Genomic DNA, 20,444 nt, shown 5'->3' on the forward strand with positions numbered 1-20,444 from the left:
AAAGATTTCAAATAAATAACAATGCACCCCAATGAACTAGAAAAGCAAGAACAAACCAAACCCAAAATTAGTAGAAAAAAACAAATAATAATATCAGAGCAAATATATATAAATGAAATTGAGACAAAAAAATGCAAAAAAAAAAGATGAAACAAAGAGCTGTGCTTTCAAAATAATAAACAAAATTTGAAAAGGAATAGCTAGACTAAGAAAAAAGAGAAAAAAACCCAAATATATAAAATCAGAAGTGAATAAAAAAAAGACATTACAACTGATAGCACAGAAATACAAAGGATCATCAGAGACTATTATGAACAACTCTACTTCCTAATTTCTGTTAGAAAAACCTAACAGAAATGGATAAATTTCTGGACACATACTACCTACCAAGACTGAACCAAGAAAGAATGAAAAGCCTAAAGAGAATAATTACAAGTAACCAGATTGAACCAGTAATAAAACATCTCCCAATAAAGAGAAGACCAGGCCCAAATGACTTCACTCCTGAATCCTACAAAGTTATTTAAAAAGAACTAATATCAATGCTTCTCAAACTATTCCAAAAAGTTGAAATGGAGAGAATTCTTCCAAACTCATTGTTTGAAGCCAGCATTGCTCTGATAATAAAACCAGACAAAGTCACAGTAAAAAATAGAAAAGTATAGGCCAAAATATCTGATGAACAAAGATCCAAAAATCCTCAACAAAATACTAGCAAACCAAATTCAACAGCACATAAAAAATATACAACATGATCAAATTGGATTTATCCCAGGAATGCAAAGATGACTCAATATATGTAAATTCATAAATGTGACACATCACATTAACAGAATGAAAAACAAAAACCATATCATTTTTTAGGAAAAAGAACAAAGCTGTAGGCATCACACTACCTGACTTTCAAAATATGCTACAAAACTATATTAACCAAAACAGCATGATACTGGCATAAAAAGAAAAATAGACCAATGAAACAGAACAGACAATGCAGAAATAAATCCATGTACTTAAAGCCAACTGATTTTTTACAAAGCTGCCAAAAACATTCAATGAGAAAAGGACAGTATCTTCAATAAATGGTACTGGAAAAACTATGTATCCATGTGCAGAAAAATGAGACTAAATCCTTAGTATAAAAATCAACTCGACACAGATTAAAGACTTAAATGAAAAACCCAAAACAATGAAACTACTAGAAGAAAATAGGGTGAATGTTTCAGAACATTTGTCTTCTTTAAAAACCCAAAACTATGAAACTACTAGAAGAAAATAGGAGAAATGCTTCAGGACATTGTTCTGAGCAAAAAAATTATGAATTAGACCTTAAAAGCATAGGGAAAAAAGCAAAAATAAACAAATGGAATCATATATAACTAAAATGCTTCTGCACAGCACAGAAAACAATAAATGGATTAAAGAGACAACCTGTAGAATGGGAAAAGATTTTTGCGAACTAATCATCTGACAAGGGAATTTTTTTTTTTTTTTTTTTTGAGTAGGGTCTCACTGAACCCAGGCTAGAGTGCAGTGATCATAGCTCACTGCAGCTTCAAACTTCTGAGCTCAAGTGATCCTTCTGCATCAGCCTTACAAGTAGCTAGAACTACAGACATGCACCACCATGAACAGCTGATTTAAAAAAAAAAAATTTGTAGAGACAGGGTCTCACTGTCTTGCCCAGGCTGATCTCAAATTTCTGGCCTCAAGCTATTCTCTCACCTTCACCTCTCAAAATGGTGGAATTACAGGCGTGAGCCACTGCACCTAGCCACTGATGAGAGATTAATATCCAGAACACACAAGGAACTAAAAAACTCAAGAGCAAAATAATAATAATAATCTGATTTTAAAATGAGCAAATGATCTGAATAGACATCTCTCAAAAGAAGACATGCATATGATCAAGTTTACAAAAAACATTCAACATCATTAATCATCAAGGAAATGCAAATCAAACCCACAATGAGATAGCATCTCACCCCAGTTAGAATGGGTATCATAAAAAAGACAAAAAAAATAACAAATGCTGGCAAAGGTCCAGAGAAAGGGGGACTCATCTACACTGTTGATGAAGATGTAAATTAGGACAGCTGTTACAGGAAACAGTATGGATGTTCCTCAAAAACTAAAAATAGAACCACCATATGACACAGCAATTCCAGTACTGAGTATTTATCCATAGGAAAGAAAATCAGAGTGTCAAAGAGATATCTGCATTGCCATGTTTATTACACTATTTACAGTAGCCAAGATATGGAATAAACCTGTGTCTATCAACAGATGGATGGATAAAGTAAATGTGGTGTATATACACAATGGAATACTATTCTGCCATGTAAAGAATGAAATCCTGTCATTCACAGCAACATGACTGAGGCTGGAGGACAGTAATGGTTAGCGAAATTAGCCAAGCACAGGAAGATAAATGCCACATGTTCTCACTCATATATCGATGCTAAAAAAGTTGATCTCATGGAAGTAGAGAGTAGAATAGTGATTACTAAAGGCTGAGAAGGGTAGGAGGAAGAGGAGTATAGGGAGAGATTGGTTCACAGATACAAAATTATAACCAGATAAGTGGAATAAATTCTAGTGTTCTATATAGCATTGTAGGGTGGCTAGAGTTAACAATTTATTGTATATTTTCTTTTTTTTTTTTGAGACAGTCTCACGCTGTCACCCAGGCTGCAGTGCAGTGGTGTGATCTCAGGTCACTGCAACCTCCGCCTCCCAGGTTCAAGTGATTCTCCTGCCTCAGCCTCCCAAGTAGCTGGAATTACAGGTGTACGGCATCATGCTCAGCTAAATTTTGTATTTTTAGTACAGACGGCGTTTCACGTTGGCCAGGCTGCTCTCGAACTCCTGATCTCCGGTGATCCACCAGCCTCAGCCTCCCAAAGTGCTGGGATTACAGGCATGAGCCACCATGCCTGACTTTTTGTATATTTTCAAATCGCTGGAAGACAGGATTTTGAATGTTTCCAGTATAAAGAAACAGCAAATGTTTAAGGTGATGGATTTGCTAATTATGTTGATTTGATCACTACACGTTGTACACATGTATCAAAATACCACACTGTCCCTCATAATTATGCACAATTATCTATCAATTAATAATTTAAAAATAGGTATGCTAAGGCTGATGCTGCAAATACCAAGTCTAATTAAAACTCTCAGAAATTATGTGCCATTAGTTCATTATATAAGGTTCCAAAGTTTTTACAAGCCACAAATTAACTTAAATATTACTTAGTGTTTTACATTTGATATGAATAGCTGATGATATCTTTTGCAATTTCTTGATTTTCCTTAGATTTTGGGCACAGTCACTATACACGAGGAAAGAAAACAACAAAATCAAAGGAAAGCCCTTTCCCTAGACTGCCCAATTTTGAAAAATAGGCCTGCAAGACACTGTTGTGGATGACTGAAATTATTTTATTGGGGAACAAGTGCTGATTCTGAATGAAAAGACACAGGATTGAGAAGTTGCCATCTATCACCTATAAAAAGGGGTATGAATATGAATTGAGCTAATAAAGACATATGGCAAGTAGAAGACATTATGAGCCAATCTCCAATGCTTGCTTACAGCAGTAGTAATAATAAAAAAATATGTACTGATCATTAAAAAAGGAATGTGTAATGACAAATAGAATTGGCCAGGTGCAGTGACTCACGCCTGTAATCCCAGCACTTTTGGAGGCCAAGGCAGGCTGATCACCTGAGGTCAGGGATTTGAGACCAGCTTGGCCAACATGGTGAAATCTTGTCTCTACTAAAAATACAAAAATTAGCCGGGCGTGGTGGCGCATGTCTGTAATCCCAGCTACTCAGGAGGCCGAGGCAGGAGAATCACTTGAACCCAGGAGGCAGAGGTTGCAGTGAGCCGAGATCACACTACTGCACCCCAGCCTGGACAACAGAATGAGGGTCCATCTCAAAAAACAAAAAAAGAAAAAATAAAGAAAATGTTTTGTTTTATGACTCTCTGTCCCTTTACTGCCATTATCTTAACCATTATTTTTTTAAAAAAATCATATCTAGTATTAATCCACTAGAAACAGCTGTTAAAAAACAAAAGCAAACACACAGCTTTTGTGAAGATACTTATTAGGGCCCCTAGCAGTATCAATCCCAGATCCCAGCCTTGCCCCCAACACCCCCAACACCCTTCCCCACTTCCCTCCACCCCACCTCCACCCCCGGCCTATCCTCCCATTATAACCTACCCTTTTCTATTATGAAGCAGTTTAGGTCAATAGTGCCATATTGAAGGAAAAAAAAACGTGAGAGCAGCTTTGGCCAAGAGGCAGTCCTCATGACTACAATACGTTATTTGTACTCACAAGAAACCAACAACCCTTATCATGTACGTTAAAATATCAACAGAATGTGCAAACTGCAACATAGGCACTGAGATCGTGCGAATCACCAAGACAAAGGTGACTATGCCTTGGAAAGTCTGTTGACGCAGGGAAACTTCCCCTGAGATTGTTCTTTGCCCCAGAGTGGCATCTGAAACTATTTCCCCCGTGCTCCAAGTATATTTACTGTTTCATACATGGCTGCTCATCCAGTCCCAGAATGTGGCATATTTTAGAAATCCTTGGCATTCCTAGAACCTGCTATCTATAAATATGACCCCAGGACAAAGAATTGAAATAAAAATAGGGCAACCTTGAGGCTAAATTAATGAATGTATGCAAGGGTTCAATGAAAGCTCAGCTTATCTGATGAGATTTTTCTACCAAATCCTGCCTTCCCTTCATATCGCCTTACAATTAGGGAAGACTCCGGAATACTAAACTCTGGACACAGTATCTCTAAAGTGGGTATGGAATAATATTAAGGAAAGCAAACGTAAAAGGAGTTCTAAGGAGCATATGCTAAATCTGAGCAATATCAGCTTTCCAAAAACATGGTTTCAACAACATGGCAATTCCTCAAGCAACCCGAAAACTAGTTGTGTAAATCAGACCTGGAAGACAGAAGTTCAGATAGAGACACTACTAGGTTATCTAGTGAATACATGATAGCATTGCTATTTTGAATACAGTGATCTTAGAAAGATACACTTTTCTGAGAACTGGGCTAATGAAATAGATTTATTAATTCATGCCATAATTAACACAGAATTTTTTTTTTAAGGCACTCCTTTTTCTGAGAAAAAATAAGACAAAAAGTCACCCAACATACATATTTGAATTTGCTAATTTTCAGTCAAGATCACTCCTAATAGAGTTTGTGGGGCAAAATTTCCCCAAACAACAAAGGGAAAGTAGGGAGAGTGAGAACAGAGAGGTGGATGGCCATGAGAGTAACCTATTTGCAAGTTCTCTTTTGGGATGAAATCCAACTAGCTAGATAGATAAGAAGAGTATAAACTGATATATGCTATGCTAGGCCTACCTAGTTAAATTGCCTTAATTCATCTGCAAAATAACTGTAATCTGTGATATTGCTCAAGGTGGAGTTCAGAGGGCCAGAGTCCAAATAACTAGACTAAAAAATAAGATTTAAGTGGGGGGAGGGGGGAGAGAGTCAGTGGCTCATGTTCTTGTTTCCCATTTGTTCCAGTCCAATAAAATCTAACTATGTCACTGAAATGAAAAACAAAAAACTCTTGTTTGTAATAGAAAAGAATTTAACTTACTCAAAACCAGAAAAGGGGGGAAGGGAGGGAGGAATAATGCAATACACATTTAGAAATATAGAATTTATTTATATTCATAAGACAGTTTCACATTCTGTACATGGCTACCAGAACAGATACCATACTCTCAGGAGTTCACAACGGCATTATATTGCTGTCAAACATTGCTTATGCTGTGTGAGTTGGGGAAAACTTATTTCTCCCTCTAAAAAAAATTAAGGCTCAGTTTCCAAAAGGTAATTATATCAGTCATTTTTTCTGTTTAAGAGACTGGGAAAATCAGGGAATAAACCACAAAGGGGTGGAGGGTGAGGGGTAGCTCCGCACACTCTCATTCATTCATACTGAAGTTACTCAATGTGATTTTTTTTTTTAAGGCTCCTTCTATCTGAAAATGTGTTTGGTTATAAAAACAAACAAATCAGTAGATGGGAGGGGTACTAGGTATAGATCTACAGCATTCAAACAAGGAAAACTAAGCTCTTTGTTACCAGTTGCTGGCTAAAATGTGGTCTATGAGCTGCCTACATATAAATGCACACACACATTAACTTTGACTCACTTTTCTTTGGTGAAGCTTAATTCACCTGCAAAATAACTGTAATCTGTGACATTGCTCAAGGTGGAGTTCACAGGGCCAGAGAACTCCTGTGAAAAAGAAAAGTAGTATTTCTCTTCCAACATACTAATAACACTAATTTATGTTTCCTTTTGACTTTCAGAGCAGGTGGCCACAAAGTTGTCCCTTTTCCTAAATACAATCCTAAATACAATGGAGGGTTCCTTTCAACCTTGCAGTAGACCATAACCATAATGGTCATCTTGCACTGATGTGTAATCTCACCATTTAAGTGACTGAAGAAAGTGGCAAGGCTAATTATAAAAAGAGAGTTTGGGCATTTTTGGAGAATTACCCTATCGATGAGTTCCAAACACACTTTCAAGCACTTTTTTCTATACAAATATTTCATTCAGTCAACAGTGACGCCATCATTTTATCAAAGCAGAATCTGTTTGAACTCAGTAAACCACCTTACAATCCATGGGGCTAATGTTACAACAACAACAAAAGCCAAAAAGGGCACCTGTAGGTTCTGCCTCTGGCATAAAGAGGTAGAGACAATCATTCTGTAGAAAAGATTCACAATCATAATAAAAACAAAACAGAAAACAAAGCCATTCCATTTCTAAGGGCTAGTTCTAGATCTAAAGGCTGTCAGCTGTCCTCTTAGCTGACAGATCCATTGCCCACAATCATCTTGCTGTAATTTTTCTGCTGCTCTTCCTTGAGGGTGTCCTTCACCTTTGCTCTCTTTAGTCCTCCATCCCTGCGAACAGAAAGACAAATACATAAAAGATACTTTACAGCGGTGATTTAAAAGAGTTAACTTAATAATAACATGCTGTATGATGCCATGACGCTTAGGCAGCTGGGATGAAATAAGGGAAAGAACACTGGATTTGGAAACAGGAAGACCCAGATTTCAGTCTCTGCCCTACCACTTGCCAAGCATACATTGCTTTGAGGAAGCAACAATCTCTCTGATGTTTGGTTAATATAAGTAACAATATCTCCAACTCAGTTTCTTTAGAAGTTAAGGGGTGGTGTATTAAATATTTGGATTGGCCAGGTGCAGTGGCTCACATCTGTAATCCCAGCACTTTAGGAGGCTGAGGTGGGTGGATCACCTCAGATCAGGAGTTCGAGACCAGCCTGGCCAACATGGTGAAACCCTGTCTCTACTGAAAATACAAAATTAGCTGGGCATGGTGGCGCATGCCTGTAATCCCAGCTACCTGGGAGGCTGAGGCAGGAGAATCGCTTGAATCTGGGAGGCGGAGGTTGTGGTGAACCGAGATCATGCCATTGCACTCCAGCCTGGGCAACAAGAGTGAAACTTCGTCTCAAAAAAACAAACAAAAAAAAAAAACAAAAATTGGATTGAAACAAGGATTATTAAAACTAGGATTATTTCTCTATCTTGTTCCTTAAGGAAAACAAAATACTGGTTTTTCATCTACCTATGTCTTACTGGAAAACCATAGGAAAATTTAAAATATACACAGAAGAAACGGTAAGGGTATACTGTATATGTGTGGGTAAATTTCTTAAAGATAAATGATTATTTAAAAAAGATAAATCATTGTTCAGATATAACCCTATCTATGTTTAACAAGTTGTATTTTCATTCAAAGCACTATATTTCCAGCATTTATAATCTTTTATATTCCAAAACAGACTCAGAATAAAACAAACAACAAAATCACAAGTTGCATTCAACCAGAAGTGCCTATGTAAGCAGCATTCCTTCATTCAGAACCTGTAAATCTTTGAACTCTCTCCAGGGTGCCTGTCTGGGTATAAGAACTCTGCAGGCTTTTCCTTCTTTGGATTACACACAAAGAAACAAAGGAGTTGCTGGGAGTAGTTTGGACTACGATAGGTCACTATCTGGCTCCTAATCTAATGTTTTAGATTTTAACTGCTAAGAGAGCATGGGCTAAGAACTTGCTTACTTTATACTCTGACTGTTTAATTTTAACCTAGTTAAGCATGCATGTTTACCAAATGCTTTCTGATGATGATGAATGATCATAGGTTAGCCAGTGAACTCAGTGCCGTGAGGACAGAACTTGACCTCCATAGAGACACCTGCTTGAGACCAATGCAGTGCTCTGGCTTCTAGAGTCAAATCTAAGACGCAGCAATAAGTCCTCAACTTAAAAACAGACTGTGATCCACAAATCATCCAGGGGGTCAGTTGTGGGAAGTTTTCATGAAACAAGATGATAATTCGTTGTTAGGTCCACAGAATTGTCCACATAAGCCTCTTTTATCCAAATGAGCTTCTTCTATTAACAGCACTTACCCGAATTCTGAATAGTGAGAACTAAGGCAGCTAAAGAAATAAGAAAGGCCTTTCTCCTTTCACAAGATCCAAGCCCAAAACAGGCAAAAATGTAAGTCTTGAGCAATCTGACATCATCTTGTACAATTCTCCTTCCCAAGCACCCAATAAACCTCACGCTGCCCTAAGCACTTAAACTGTGACTTGCCACCCCTAGAGACTTCAAAATTTTACCCAATTCCCCTTTGCAATGGCAGCAGGTCCTACTTCTTAAGGAAAGGAGCAGCCATATGTAAGAGCCAGTTTAAGATCATAAAATTATATTTTCACTCAATCTATGAAAAAAAAATCTAGATATGTTAATTCATATCCAATAGGTAAATGACAAATATATCTAGAAAGGCAAAGAGGCCACTTTCTTTTCTTTAAGAGGCTAGGTAATTAAAAGTAATTTTATTGTACAATTGCATATGGCCTGATAAAAGGAAATTGGACAATTCTGACGATCATTTTTGACGGATTTAGTTCAGCCACTCTGATGGAGAGTCTGTACTTGGCTGACTCCCCTAGGTGGTTCTTGCCTCTCAAGGCTTTCTTCCCTTCCTCTGTGTCTGAGACCACAGACACTGACTTCAGGGTAGAAGCAGGAGGGTTGAGTGTCAGGTAAGACAAAGGGTGTGTAAAGAGTTTTAAAAACTGAATAAGGAAAAGGAACCCAGCTGCACATATGACCATGGGTTATAGGACATCTGTGGACCAAGGTCGTTTTATATAGTTTTATGATGCTATGATTCTGTCATTTAGTTTAACATATTCCAATGTAGATAGTGTAATACAAATGTTTAGTCCTAACCTATGCCTTAGGACCAGTCAGTTTCATACTCCAGGGTGTATGGAACTCAAATCATATACCCTGTTAGTCAAGAACTCATACTCCAGGGTGGTCAGCCAGCATTTAATCAGAAGGCTGCCTTTCAGAGATGCCACTAATGGCTTCAGCTATCTTTATCTTTATTGCCCATCGATTTCTCAAGCTTTGTTAATTAGCATAACAACTTTTATTTATTTATTTATTTATTTTTGAGACAGAGTCTTGCTCTGTAACCCAGGCTGCCGTGCAGTGGCGCGATCTCAGCTCACTGCAGCCTCAACCTCCTGCGTTCAAGGATTCTCAGGCCTCAGCCTCCCAAGTAGCTGGGACTACAGGCGTGCGCCACAGCGCTCAGCTAATTTTTGTATTCTTTTTGTAGAGGCAGGGTTTCACCATGTTGCCCAGGCTGGTCTCAAATTCTTAAACTCAGGTGATCTACCCACCTCAGCCTCCTAAAGTGCTGGGATTATAGGCATGAGCCACTGCACCAGGTCCTTGCATAACAAATTTTAGAAATGAGTTTTCACTGTAGAAATTAGTGGCTTGTTAATTTGCATAATGGATATCAGAAACGGTTTACCTGGACACAATTAGTTGTATTCACACTATGTGAATGGATAAATATTTTAGTGATACTCCCCACCCTTGCATAACGGAGTACAGTAAGTCCTCCCTGAACACCATTGATAGGTTCTTAGAAACTGTAACTTTAAACAAAATGATTTATAACAAAACCCAATATTTTTTCTCATCAACATTATAAAGAAAGTACATGGAACAAAATGATGTTATTTATTCAAGAACCTACTATAAAGTCATTTTGCTTAAAGTCACAGCCTACAAGAACCTATCAATGATGTGAAGTGAATGCTTACTGTATAATATCTAGCCAGCCCTTCTTCTAGAGGCAGACACCTTAAACCATCCTCTGCTGGTTCAGGAGGGTCCTTGGTTTCCTGGCTGACAGCCTAACTCAGATGGCCAAATCCTCCTCCTAGAAACATTGCTACAATTGCCTCAAATAAACTTTTCATGCAAAGTGTTTTTCAAACACCAAAAACGACAGCAGGAACTTTATTAACTGCATAGGACTTGAAGTATAGACTGTTTTGTGACAGACTGCTAATTTAACACCCTGTATGTAAATAAGAATCCAGTCTCCAGGCCAGGGAGTTCATGCCTGTAATCCTAGCACTCTGGGAAGCTGAGGCAGATCACCTGAGGTCAGGAGTTTGAGAGCAGCCTAGACAACATAGTGAAACTCCATCTCTACTAATAATACAAAAAAAAATTAGCTGGGCATGGTGGTGCACACCTGTAGTCCCAGGTACTCAAGAGGCTGAGGCAGGAGAATTGCTTGAACCCAGGAGGCAGAAGTTGCAGTGAGCCCAGATTGCACCACTGCACTCCAGCCTGGGTGACAGAGAGGACTCCATCTCAACTAATAATAATAATAATAATTCAACCTCCCACTATAATGTAGGTATAGTTAACCTTCACTGATATAGAGTGAATGTTTTTGTCCTCCCCAAAATTCCCTAACTACCAATGTGGTGCTATTTGGAGACTGATCCTTTGGGAGGTAATTAGGGTTAGATGAGGTCATGAGGGTGGGGCACTCATGATGGGATTAGTGCCCTTATAAAAAGAAACTAGGACTAGAGAACATGCACTCTCTCTCTTCACGCCTGCACAAAGAAGAGATCATGTAAGCACACAGGAGAATGCAGCTATCTGCAACACAAGAAGAGAGCCCTTATCAAAAACTGACCATGCTGCACCCTAATCTCAAACTTCCAGCCTTTAGAACTGTGGGAAAACAAAGGTCTGTTGTTTAAGCCACCCAGTCTGTGGTACAGTAACTCCCCCCTTATACAAGATTTTGCTTTCCATGGTTTCAGTTACCCACAGTCAACCTGGGAAAATATTAAGATATTTTGAGAAAGAGAGAGACCACATTCACAAAACTTTTATTAGTCAGTGTATTATTATAATTGTTCTATTTTATTAGTTGTTATTGTTGTTAATCTTTTACTATGACTAATTTATAAATTAAGCTTTATCATAGCTATGTACATAAAGAAAAAAACATAGTCTATATAGGATTTGTACTATCGTATTAGGAATTTACTAGGGCTCTTGGAACATATCCCCCATTATCCCAGGGGACTACTATATTTTGTCTGGCAGGCCAAGCAGACTAATACATTCACCTATGTTCAATCTTCCTCAAACAAACAAAAACTAAAACCATAGTGATCCATAACTAAAATATTTCACTTATTTCCCTTCTTTCAAGTTGTTCAATTTTCTTATTATACAGTTATAGCTAGAGTTAAATATGAAAGAGCCTGAAAGTAGCCCCTTGCCTCCCAATGTCTGCCCTACTCACAAATCCATTCTCCCTTTCTTCTTCAGAAAAAGAACCCTAAATGTGAGATAGGCACATGACCACCCAGAACAATGACTACGTTCCCCAGCTTCCTTTGCAGCTAGGTGTTATCACATGACTTGAGTACTAGCCAATGGATACAAGCACAAGTGGGATATACAACTCTCAGCTTGTGCTCTTAGAGATGGGTGTATCCTTTTTAAAATTCCTTCCTCATAGCCATTTGCTACACACAATGAGTAGAGTTGGAACAGCCATCGTGGACCATAAGAGAAGCACAAATTGAGGAGAGTAAAGCAATACAGATTGAGCTGTTACCAGCCTTGACTGGTTATGTTTAAGTGAGAAATAAACTTCTATCTTACTTAAGCCATTGTTATGTATAAACCACTATTACTTTCAGCTAAATCTGTAACTAACTAGAATGATAAATGACATTATTACCAGTGACTCTTTTTAGCTAAAAAAAAAAAAAAAGGCCAGGAACAGTAGCTCATGACTGTAATCCCAGCATTTTGGGAGGCTTAGGCAGGAGTTCAAGCCCAGGAGTTTGAGACCAGCCTGAGCAACACAAGGATACCCCATCTCTACAAAAAATTTTAAAATAGCTGGGCATGGTGGCAAGCACTTGTAGTCCCAGCTACTCGGAAGGCTGAGATGGAAGGATCCCTTGAGCCCAGGCAGTCGAGGCTACAATGAACTATGATCATGCACTGCACTTCAGCCTGGGTAAAAGAGTGAGGCATTCTCTTAAAACCAAAACAAAAAAAAGTGATAGTACTTCTGAAAGATCTCTTACCAGGGAAGTTCAGTCAGGCCTCCTTGTATAGCAATAGCAGACTTAACCCTGTTAGCAAACTGGACTGCATCTTCTCCTTCCTGGTTAAAAACAAACAAAAAAAAATTAAAGAACATCTTAGTTTATCGAGTTTTTAATACCGTCTCATAATCATTTGTATTTGTTTTAAAATATAAGATTCATATTTCAGCTCAAATGCTTTCTATTCTTAATCAATCATAGCAAATATCATTTGTTCTATCAAGAAAATGCAGTGCTGTATTGTTTAATTTTTTACCATGTGCATATATTTATCACGCTCTTTATTAGTCTTACCCAAGATAATATCCGTAGGTTCAATAAACCAAGAGCAATTGTAAAACCAACATGGAAAAGAATCTCTAAATATAACATGGTTTGATTTAAAGGGAGCTAAATACATTATTTAAAAAATGACTCATTTGCTGAGCAAGCAGAAAAGCATGGCATGGAGAAGGGAGACACCCAGGTTTTCAGGTGAAGGTCTCCTTGCTTCTACCTGATTAGACAAAGTGTTAGCTAAGGAATACCTCTCTGGTCATTGGGGGCATGTACCACACGTCACAGACGATGGCCCAGCTGGTCATCATTCGAAGCAGGTAGCTCACCATGTTGTACTTACTGCTGTTCCAAAATGCATCACCAAACTGAGGGTTATACTGAGAAAAAAGAAAAGAAAAGAAAATATATCCCAGTTATGAACTAAAAGTAGTTTCTCATCCGTGCCCAGCGTTTTAAATGTGGTAGGCCAAACAGCTTTATCAGACTCTAGGAAAAAGAGAAGTTATTTCACTTGATAGAATTTATTAAAAAATAAAAGTAAACCAGGCCAGCTAACACGTCTGACTAGAGCTGACTACTTTTCTAAATAGAACCACAGAGTGCAGCAACAAGAGTTATTTATGTGACTATTAAATATCTGTCTCCTCACTACCTAGAAGGCTGATGAAAACAGGAACAGCAACTGTTTCACTTAACACTACGAGCAAAAACAGCGCCTGGCACAGAGTCACCCAGTATACATCTATCTACAGATAGAGAGTGAGCGCATGAGAAAGCAGAGGGGGCAAAGTGCAGAGGACTGGTACATGCAAAAACTGGTGTTCTTCGTTCTTGCAAATGTTAAGTTTAAAATGCTACCAAAATAAAATTACCAATACAATATCTTTATAATAATTATTATTATTCTTATTACGTATCTGTTTTACCTTAATTGCAACGGGATGTATGGTTCCTCCGATTTCAAAGCTCCCCTTTTTAAACATCATGACTGAAGTATTGTTGATGCAAGTTCCTGCAAGGGGGTGAGGGTAGGAGCATGAATATTTTTAAAGGGAGTCATTTTAAAAATAAATTTTAAAAGAAATTATTTTGATATAAAATATTTTAAAATATCAAAATTATAGGCATTGTACTACCAAATCATAAACCAAACCCTGTCAAAGTAGTAATCCAATAGTTCTAACTAAGCAAGTTTAACAACAAGCTTTGACTTTTCTACTGAACACTCTATGGGCCTATGGGTACAACTTCCTCTCAACAGGTGATAATTTCAATACATGCAACCCTTAAAGCCATGGACAATTCTGTTCTCAGTTCACTGCCCAGAAATGACTTTTGAATTAAAAAGGTAACATGATTTCTATCAAATCTCAAAAGAAAGCAAGGAATTAATAGCTCAGAGAATGACATCCCATTCCTGTAAGAGCAGAGATCTGGGCTAAGGTTGCCAATTCTATGGCAATTCTATTCCTCAAACATTTTTGCTGGTTTATTGTTATCAACTATAGCTCGGTAGGCAGGCCCATTCTTACCTTCAGGAAAAATTAATATGGGTAATTTCTTCTTATCAGCAATATGTTCTTTTAGTCTATGAAAAAAAATAAAGGATCAAAATTTTGCCTTTTTTAAGAGAGAGGTGGATGTCCTTTTTGATATTCTTTGCACTTTACTGGCACAATTATGAAGCAATAAGGAGAAAAGAATTGAGATATAGGTAAAAGAAATAAATTTGAAGTTGTTTCCTTTCTAAAAAAGTATAAGAAGAGCTGCACTATTGTAATTTCTCAAATTTCAAAGTAAGTGATTTTTTTTTTTTTTTTTTTTGAGATGGGGTCTCACTCTTTCATCCAGGCTGGAGTGCAGGGGCATGATCTCGGCTCACTGCAACCTCTACCCCTTGAGCTTAAGCAATCTGCCCTCCGCCTCCCAAGTAGCTGGGACCACAGATGTGCACCACTACACCCAGCTAAGTTTTTGTATTTTTTGTAGAGATGGCATTTCACCATGTTGCCCAGGCTGGTCTGGAACTCCTGAGCTCACGCAATCCACCTGCCTCAACCTCCCCAAGTGCTGGGATTACACGCATGAGCCAACATGCCTGGACCAAAGTAAGTGATTTTCAGTGTCTTTGCCTGTTCTTAAAAAAGAGTACTAGACATGTGACATGGACTCTGGAGACTCTGTGTCAGGAGCTTTGTGCTCTTTTCCATGTACTTAGGTTTCCTCATCTGAAAAATGGGAATATTGGGTTGCTGGATCTATCTGCATTATGGCCATTAAGTACAAGACAATCCTTAAACGATTCAGGTTGAACTTTCCATGTGTACACCATGAAGCTGAGAAAGACTGACGTTCTTCCAGGCTTAGGTCCTGTCCTCCCTGCAGCCAACACTATATTCCCAACTCTTCTCTCTAGAGCTGGTAAGGGCTGAGGTAGCCAGACTGCAGCTGCCACAGTGTCCCACTGCCAAATGATCTCAAGATAGGGAATTGTTTCTCTAACTTGATGCAGATTCAGCAAATACTTTTCATTATGTTCTTAAGAATATAATGTGTTTATAAAACAATAACCAATGTGCCTTCAGTTAAAGGCCTCAGGCCAAAAGCTGTTTCCTAACAAAGGTTTCTGGTAGCTCAACTCTACCCTAAACCCCAAAGGTTCCTTCTCCCATTCCTCTGTCTCTAGCTGGATCTTTTTTTTTTTTTTTTTTTTTTTTTTAAGACAAGGTCTCCCCTTGTTGCCCAGGCTGGAGGGCAGTAGTGAGGCTCAGCTCACTGCAGCCTCAACCTCTTGGTCTCAAGTGATCCTTCCTCCCAAGTAGCTGGGACCACAGGCATATGCCACCACATTCGGCTAATTTTATTTATTTTTTTATAGAGATGAGGTCTCACTATGTTGCCCAGGCTGGTCTCGAACTCCTGGGTTCAAGCCATTCTCCCACCATGGCCTCCCAAAGTGCATGGCTTACAGACGTCAGTCACCATGCCCAGCTTCTAGCTGGACTTAAGTGATAACAATCATTCAGAAAACAATCAATCATCTATTTAGCAAGTAGTTATCAATTATTTAACCTTCAAGGTGGTATCTTTTTCCTTTTTCATATATTTTTCCTTGAGGTGAAATATACATATCTAATTTATTTTTTTAATTGCTCATACTCAAGTGAGAACATATCAAATTTAAAGGTGGTAATTTTTATCTTTGAAGATTCAGTGACTGGACTATATCTAAGTCACAGCAATATAAATACATTGGCCTTCTAATCCCATCATATATCCCACCATGACTACAGAATTACATTTTTAAAAAATCTGACTAAGACAATCAGAGAAATGCAAATCAAAACCACAATGAGCCACCATCTCACACCAGTTAGAATGGTGATCATTAAAAAGTCAGGAAACAGGTGCTGGAGAGGATGTGGAGAAATACAAACACTTTTACACTGTTGGTGGGACTGTAAACTAGTTCAACCATTGTGGAAAACAGTGTGGTGATTCCTCAAGGATCTAGAACTAGAAATACCATTTGACCCAGCCATCCCATTACTGGGGTATATACTCAAAGGATTATAAATCATGCTGCTATAAAGACACATGCACACGTATGTTTATTGCGGCACTATTCACAATAGCAAAGACTTGGAACCAACCCAAATGTCCATCAATGATAGACTGGATTAAGAAAATGTGACACATATACACCACGGAATACTATGGAGCCATAAAAAATGATGAGTTCATGTCCTTTGTAGGGACATGGATGAAGCTGGAAACCATCATTCTCAGCAAACTATCGCAAGGACAGAAAACCAAATACCGCATGTTCTCACTCATAGGTAGGAATTGAACAATGAGAACACTTGGACACAGGGTGGGGAATATCACACACCAGGGCCTGTTGGGTGGGGGCTTGGGGAGGGATAGCATTAGGAGATATACCTAATATAAATGATGAGTTAACAGGTGCAGCACACCAACATGGCACATGTATACCTATGTAACAAACCTGCACATTGTGCACATGTACCCTAGAACTTAAAGTATATAAAAAAAAATGTGGCTAAGACAGGTGATTTGCCAGGAAAATCCAATTGCAAACAGAGTTCTGTTTTAGTTTTGAGACTCAGTGCTGCTCGGCCCTCTTTGGTAGGAAGGCCAAGATTTATCAGCTTTTATGCTACTCCAGTGAACTCTGAGTAATTTCACTGCTTACCTCTTAGTAACCAGATGTCGATCCTTCATTTCTGAGCGTTCAAACCAGACATGAGGACAAGCCTTGACCATAGCTCTCTGAATAATTCCCATCAAGCCGCCATGAACCTGGCCAACCTAGAAGTACCATAAGAAAAAAAAAAATGTAAAAGACACAGTTGTCCAAAAAAAGTTTTTTAAGTACCAACAAATTTCTGTTCTCCACTCAAAGACAAGATTGGCCTTCTATGGACTGAAGTTCTTAGTCTGATCAAAGAGTCTGAAAGGTCAAATGTAAGCAAAAAGGTATTCTTTAGTAGCACCTTTGAATTTTAAGTTATGTTCTTGTGCTAGCAATCCTCTAACTTCAAAAAGTAGAGGGTTTTCAACTTGGTCAAGATTAGAGAAATGCAAATTAAAACTACACTGAAATACCATTTCAAACCCATCACACTGACAAAGATTTAAAAGCTTGACAATACATTCTGACATAAAGCTATGGATAACTTTCATACATTGCCTGGGAGAAGGCAGCAGATTACAACACAAATGGAAGAAAATTTGGCAACATCTACAAAACTGCATATACATTCATCTTTCATTTCAATAATTCCTCTCCTAGAAATTTATCCTGAAGATAAACTTCCAACAAAATGAAAATATATATGCACAAGGCTACTAACTACAGCATTACTTGTTATGGCAAAATATCAGAAACTACCAAATGTCCAAATATAAGAAATTAGATAAATAGACAATGGTACATACAAATAATGGAGTACTATGCAGCTGGGAACACAGCAAGGTTGATCTCTATGACTGATAAAGAGTAACTTCCAGGAGATATTGTTAAATGAAAAAGACAAAAGAACAAATGCAGTATGCTACCTTTTGTGTAAGACTAAAGGGGAAATAATACACATACATGTGTTTATCTCTACAAAAAGAAATACCAAAGTCAATGAACCTACAAGAGTAGGAAGGAATGGGATGGAATGAACATGGAAGGTAGCAGCACTTCAATAAGTATACCTTTTCTGCTTTGTTTTGACATTCGGAAACGTATTGATACCCTACATACTCAAAAAATAAATAAAAGTAAATCAGTAAGGAACAAATGACAAACTAAAGCAAACTGAAGCAAATGAACCCAATTGTATTTTAAGTGAATAAAAGAATAGCATTAAAAGAAGGGGGAAACATCCAAGAAACTTACACAGACAGTGTCTAACCACATACCCTCCATCTTGGATGCAAAACATTCTGAATTCTTTTCACTAGATTTTTGTCTGTAATAGTGAAGCAATTCTGAAATAATTTTAGATGTATTATAGAATTGAGAAAATTAGTAAACATATTGATATTTTTGGGAAACAGGATTTTCACTATGAAAAAGCGAGATACAAATATGAATTGAAGGAAAGCAAGAAAGAACCTTAAGAGTTGGATGTATTCAGATTTCCAATGTAAATATTAGAAATAAATAGTAAATATAGGCCAGACGTGGTGGCTCACACCTGTATTCCCAGCACTTTGGGAGGCTGAGGTAGGCGGATTACTTGAGGTCAGGAGTTCAAGGCCAGCCTGGCCAACATGGTGAAACTCCATCTCTACTAAAAACTACAAAAATTAGCCGTATGTGGTGGTGGGCGCCTGTAATCCCAGCTACTTGGGAGGCTGAGGCAGGAGAATCACTTGAACCTGGGAGGCGGAGGTTGCAGTGAGCCAAGATCACACCACTGCACTCTAGCCTGGATGACACAGCAAGACTATGTCTCAAAAAAAAAAAAAAAAAAAAAAAAAAGCACAGTGGTTCACACCTGTAATCCCGGCACTTTGAGAGGCCAAGGTGGGCAGATCACCTGAAGTCAGGAGTTTGAGACCAGCCTGGCCCACATGGTGAAACCCTGTCTCTACTAAAAATACAAAAATTAACTGGGTGTGGTGGTGGGTACCTGTAATCCCAGCTACTAGGGAGGCTAAGGCAGGACAATCACTTGAACCTGGGAGACGGAGGTCGCAGTGAGCCAAGATCACATCACTGCACTCCAGCCTGGGCAACAGAGTGAGGTGCTGTCTCAAAAAAAAAGAAATTTTAAAAATAAATATATTAAAAATACAAACATTTTACCCACATTTTTATAGGGAGAGATAGAACAAGACAGCTTTTCCCAGTACCTGAGAAAGCAAATGACAAAGCAAATGAGGCACAATGTTGCCAATAGGTAAAAGTGGATAAAGGGCGTAAGGGTGCTCTACTGTGATTTTCTTATTATTACAACTTTTCTGTAAGCTTGAAAATATTTCTAAATTTAGAAAAGTAGAGGTCTTTGTCTAGAAGGAAAAAAAAGACTAGAAAAGTCACTGAGTGAGGTAATGGATATGTTAATTAGCTTGATTTAGCCATTCTACAATATATACATCTATCAAAACATCTGTTGTATACTATAAATATATATAATTTTTATTTGTCAATTAAACAATAGATTTCTTTTAATAAAAGGAGAGTCACTGAGAAGAGATCTTTGATGTTCTTCAGATACAGAGTTTATATTTAGTCAAAAGAGGCCAATTATGATGTCTGGAGGCTAATGGCACCATATCATCCCACATCTGCCTTGCGCCACCTCCAATTTAAATTCAGTCAGCTTTAGTTTTCTACACTCAACCCATTGGACAGTTTGCAGTTACTATGCTTTTCTAAATTTTGACTAATATATTGCAATTGCAGTTATACTCAATCCAAAAATAAGAAAAATGGCAACAAAGTTCTGAGGTCCTTGGTCACAAATGGGTTATACTCAACTCTTTGTTGACCAGAATACAGGAGGAATATGATTTCTGAAACACAAAACCATGACCAAGGAGTGTTATGGTTTGCAACAGTTTTGGGAGGTGGGGCATAACGGGAGATACTGAGGCCATGAGGGTGCTCTTCTCATGAATGGATTAATGCCCTTACAAAATGGCTCTGGGAGTGGGTTTGCTTTCTTGGGCTTTTGGCCCTTCTGCCTTATACCATGTGATGACTCAGCAAGAAGACCATGGCCAGATGCTGGCACCCTGATATTGGACTTCCCAGCCTCCAGAACTGTGAGCCAGTAAGTTTCTGTTCATTATAAGTTACAGTCTGTGGTATTCTGTTATAGCAGCACAAAATCAACTTTGACATTCAGATTGGTTGCCTAAGCCTCTGCTTCCTCATCTATAATAAAACTTTAGACCTAACCTGATTGGATTACAGGGAGGGTCAAATATATGCATGAAAGTGTTTGTCTACATAAATACAAGGATTATTACATACACTGAGAATTGTGCTGGGGGGTCTATCAAGGCTGTTAACATGAGGATCCTTGGACGGTCTTTAGGGAGACCCATAA

At 38.2% G+C, this 20,444-nt stretch overlaps 1 protein-coding gene across 6 annotated transcripts in view; it reads right to left on the reverse strand.

The window, feature by feature from the left end:
* Window positions 1-5,707: 5,707 nt before the first annotated feature.
* Window positions 5,708-20,444, reverse strand: part of GPAT3 (glycerol-3-phosphate acyltransferase 3) — a 70,499-nt gene continuing 55,762 nt past the window's right edge. For all 6 annotated transcript variants that reach the window (XM_078003400.1, XM_078003401.1, XM_015138380.3 and 3 more), the window contains 6 exons: window positions 17,087-17,202; window positions 14,403-14,458; window positions 13,797-13,882; window positions 13,119-13,247; window positions 12,571-12,650; window positions 5,708-6,987 (listed from right to left, as the gene is read on the reverse strand). In XM_078003400.1, coding sequence (XP_077859526.1) covers window positions 6,888-6,987; window positions 12,571-12,650; window positions 13,119-13,247; window positions 13,797-13,882; window positions 14,403-14,458; window positions 17,087-17,202 — 567 coding nt within the window. In that variant the 3' untranslated portion in view covers window positions 5,708-6,887. The remainder of the gene's footprint in view (window positions 6,988-12,570; window positions 12,651-13,118; window positions 13,248-13,796; window positions 13,883-14,402; window positions 14,459-17,086; window positions 17,203-20,444) is intronic.

Source organism: Macaca mulatta, chromosome 5, assembly GCF_049350105.2.
Source record: "Macaca mulatta isolate MMU2019108-1 chromosome 5, T2T-MMU8v2.0, whole genome shotgun sequence".
In the NCBI taxonomy this organism is placed as follows: Eukaryota; Metazoa; Chordata; class Mammalia; order Primates; family Cercopithecidae; genus Macaca; species Macaca mulatta.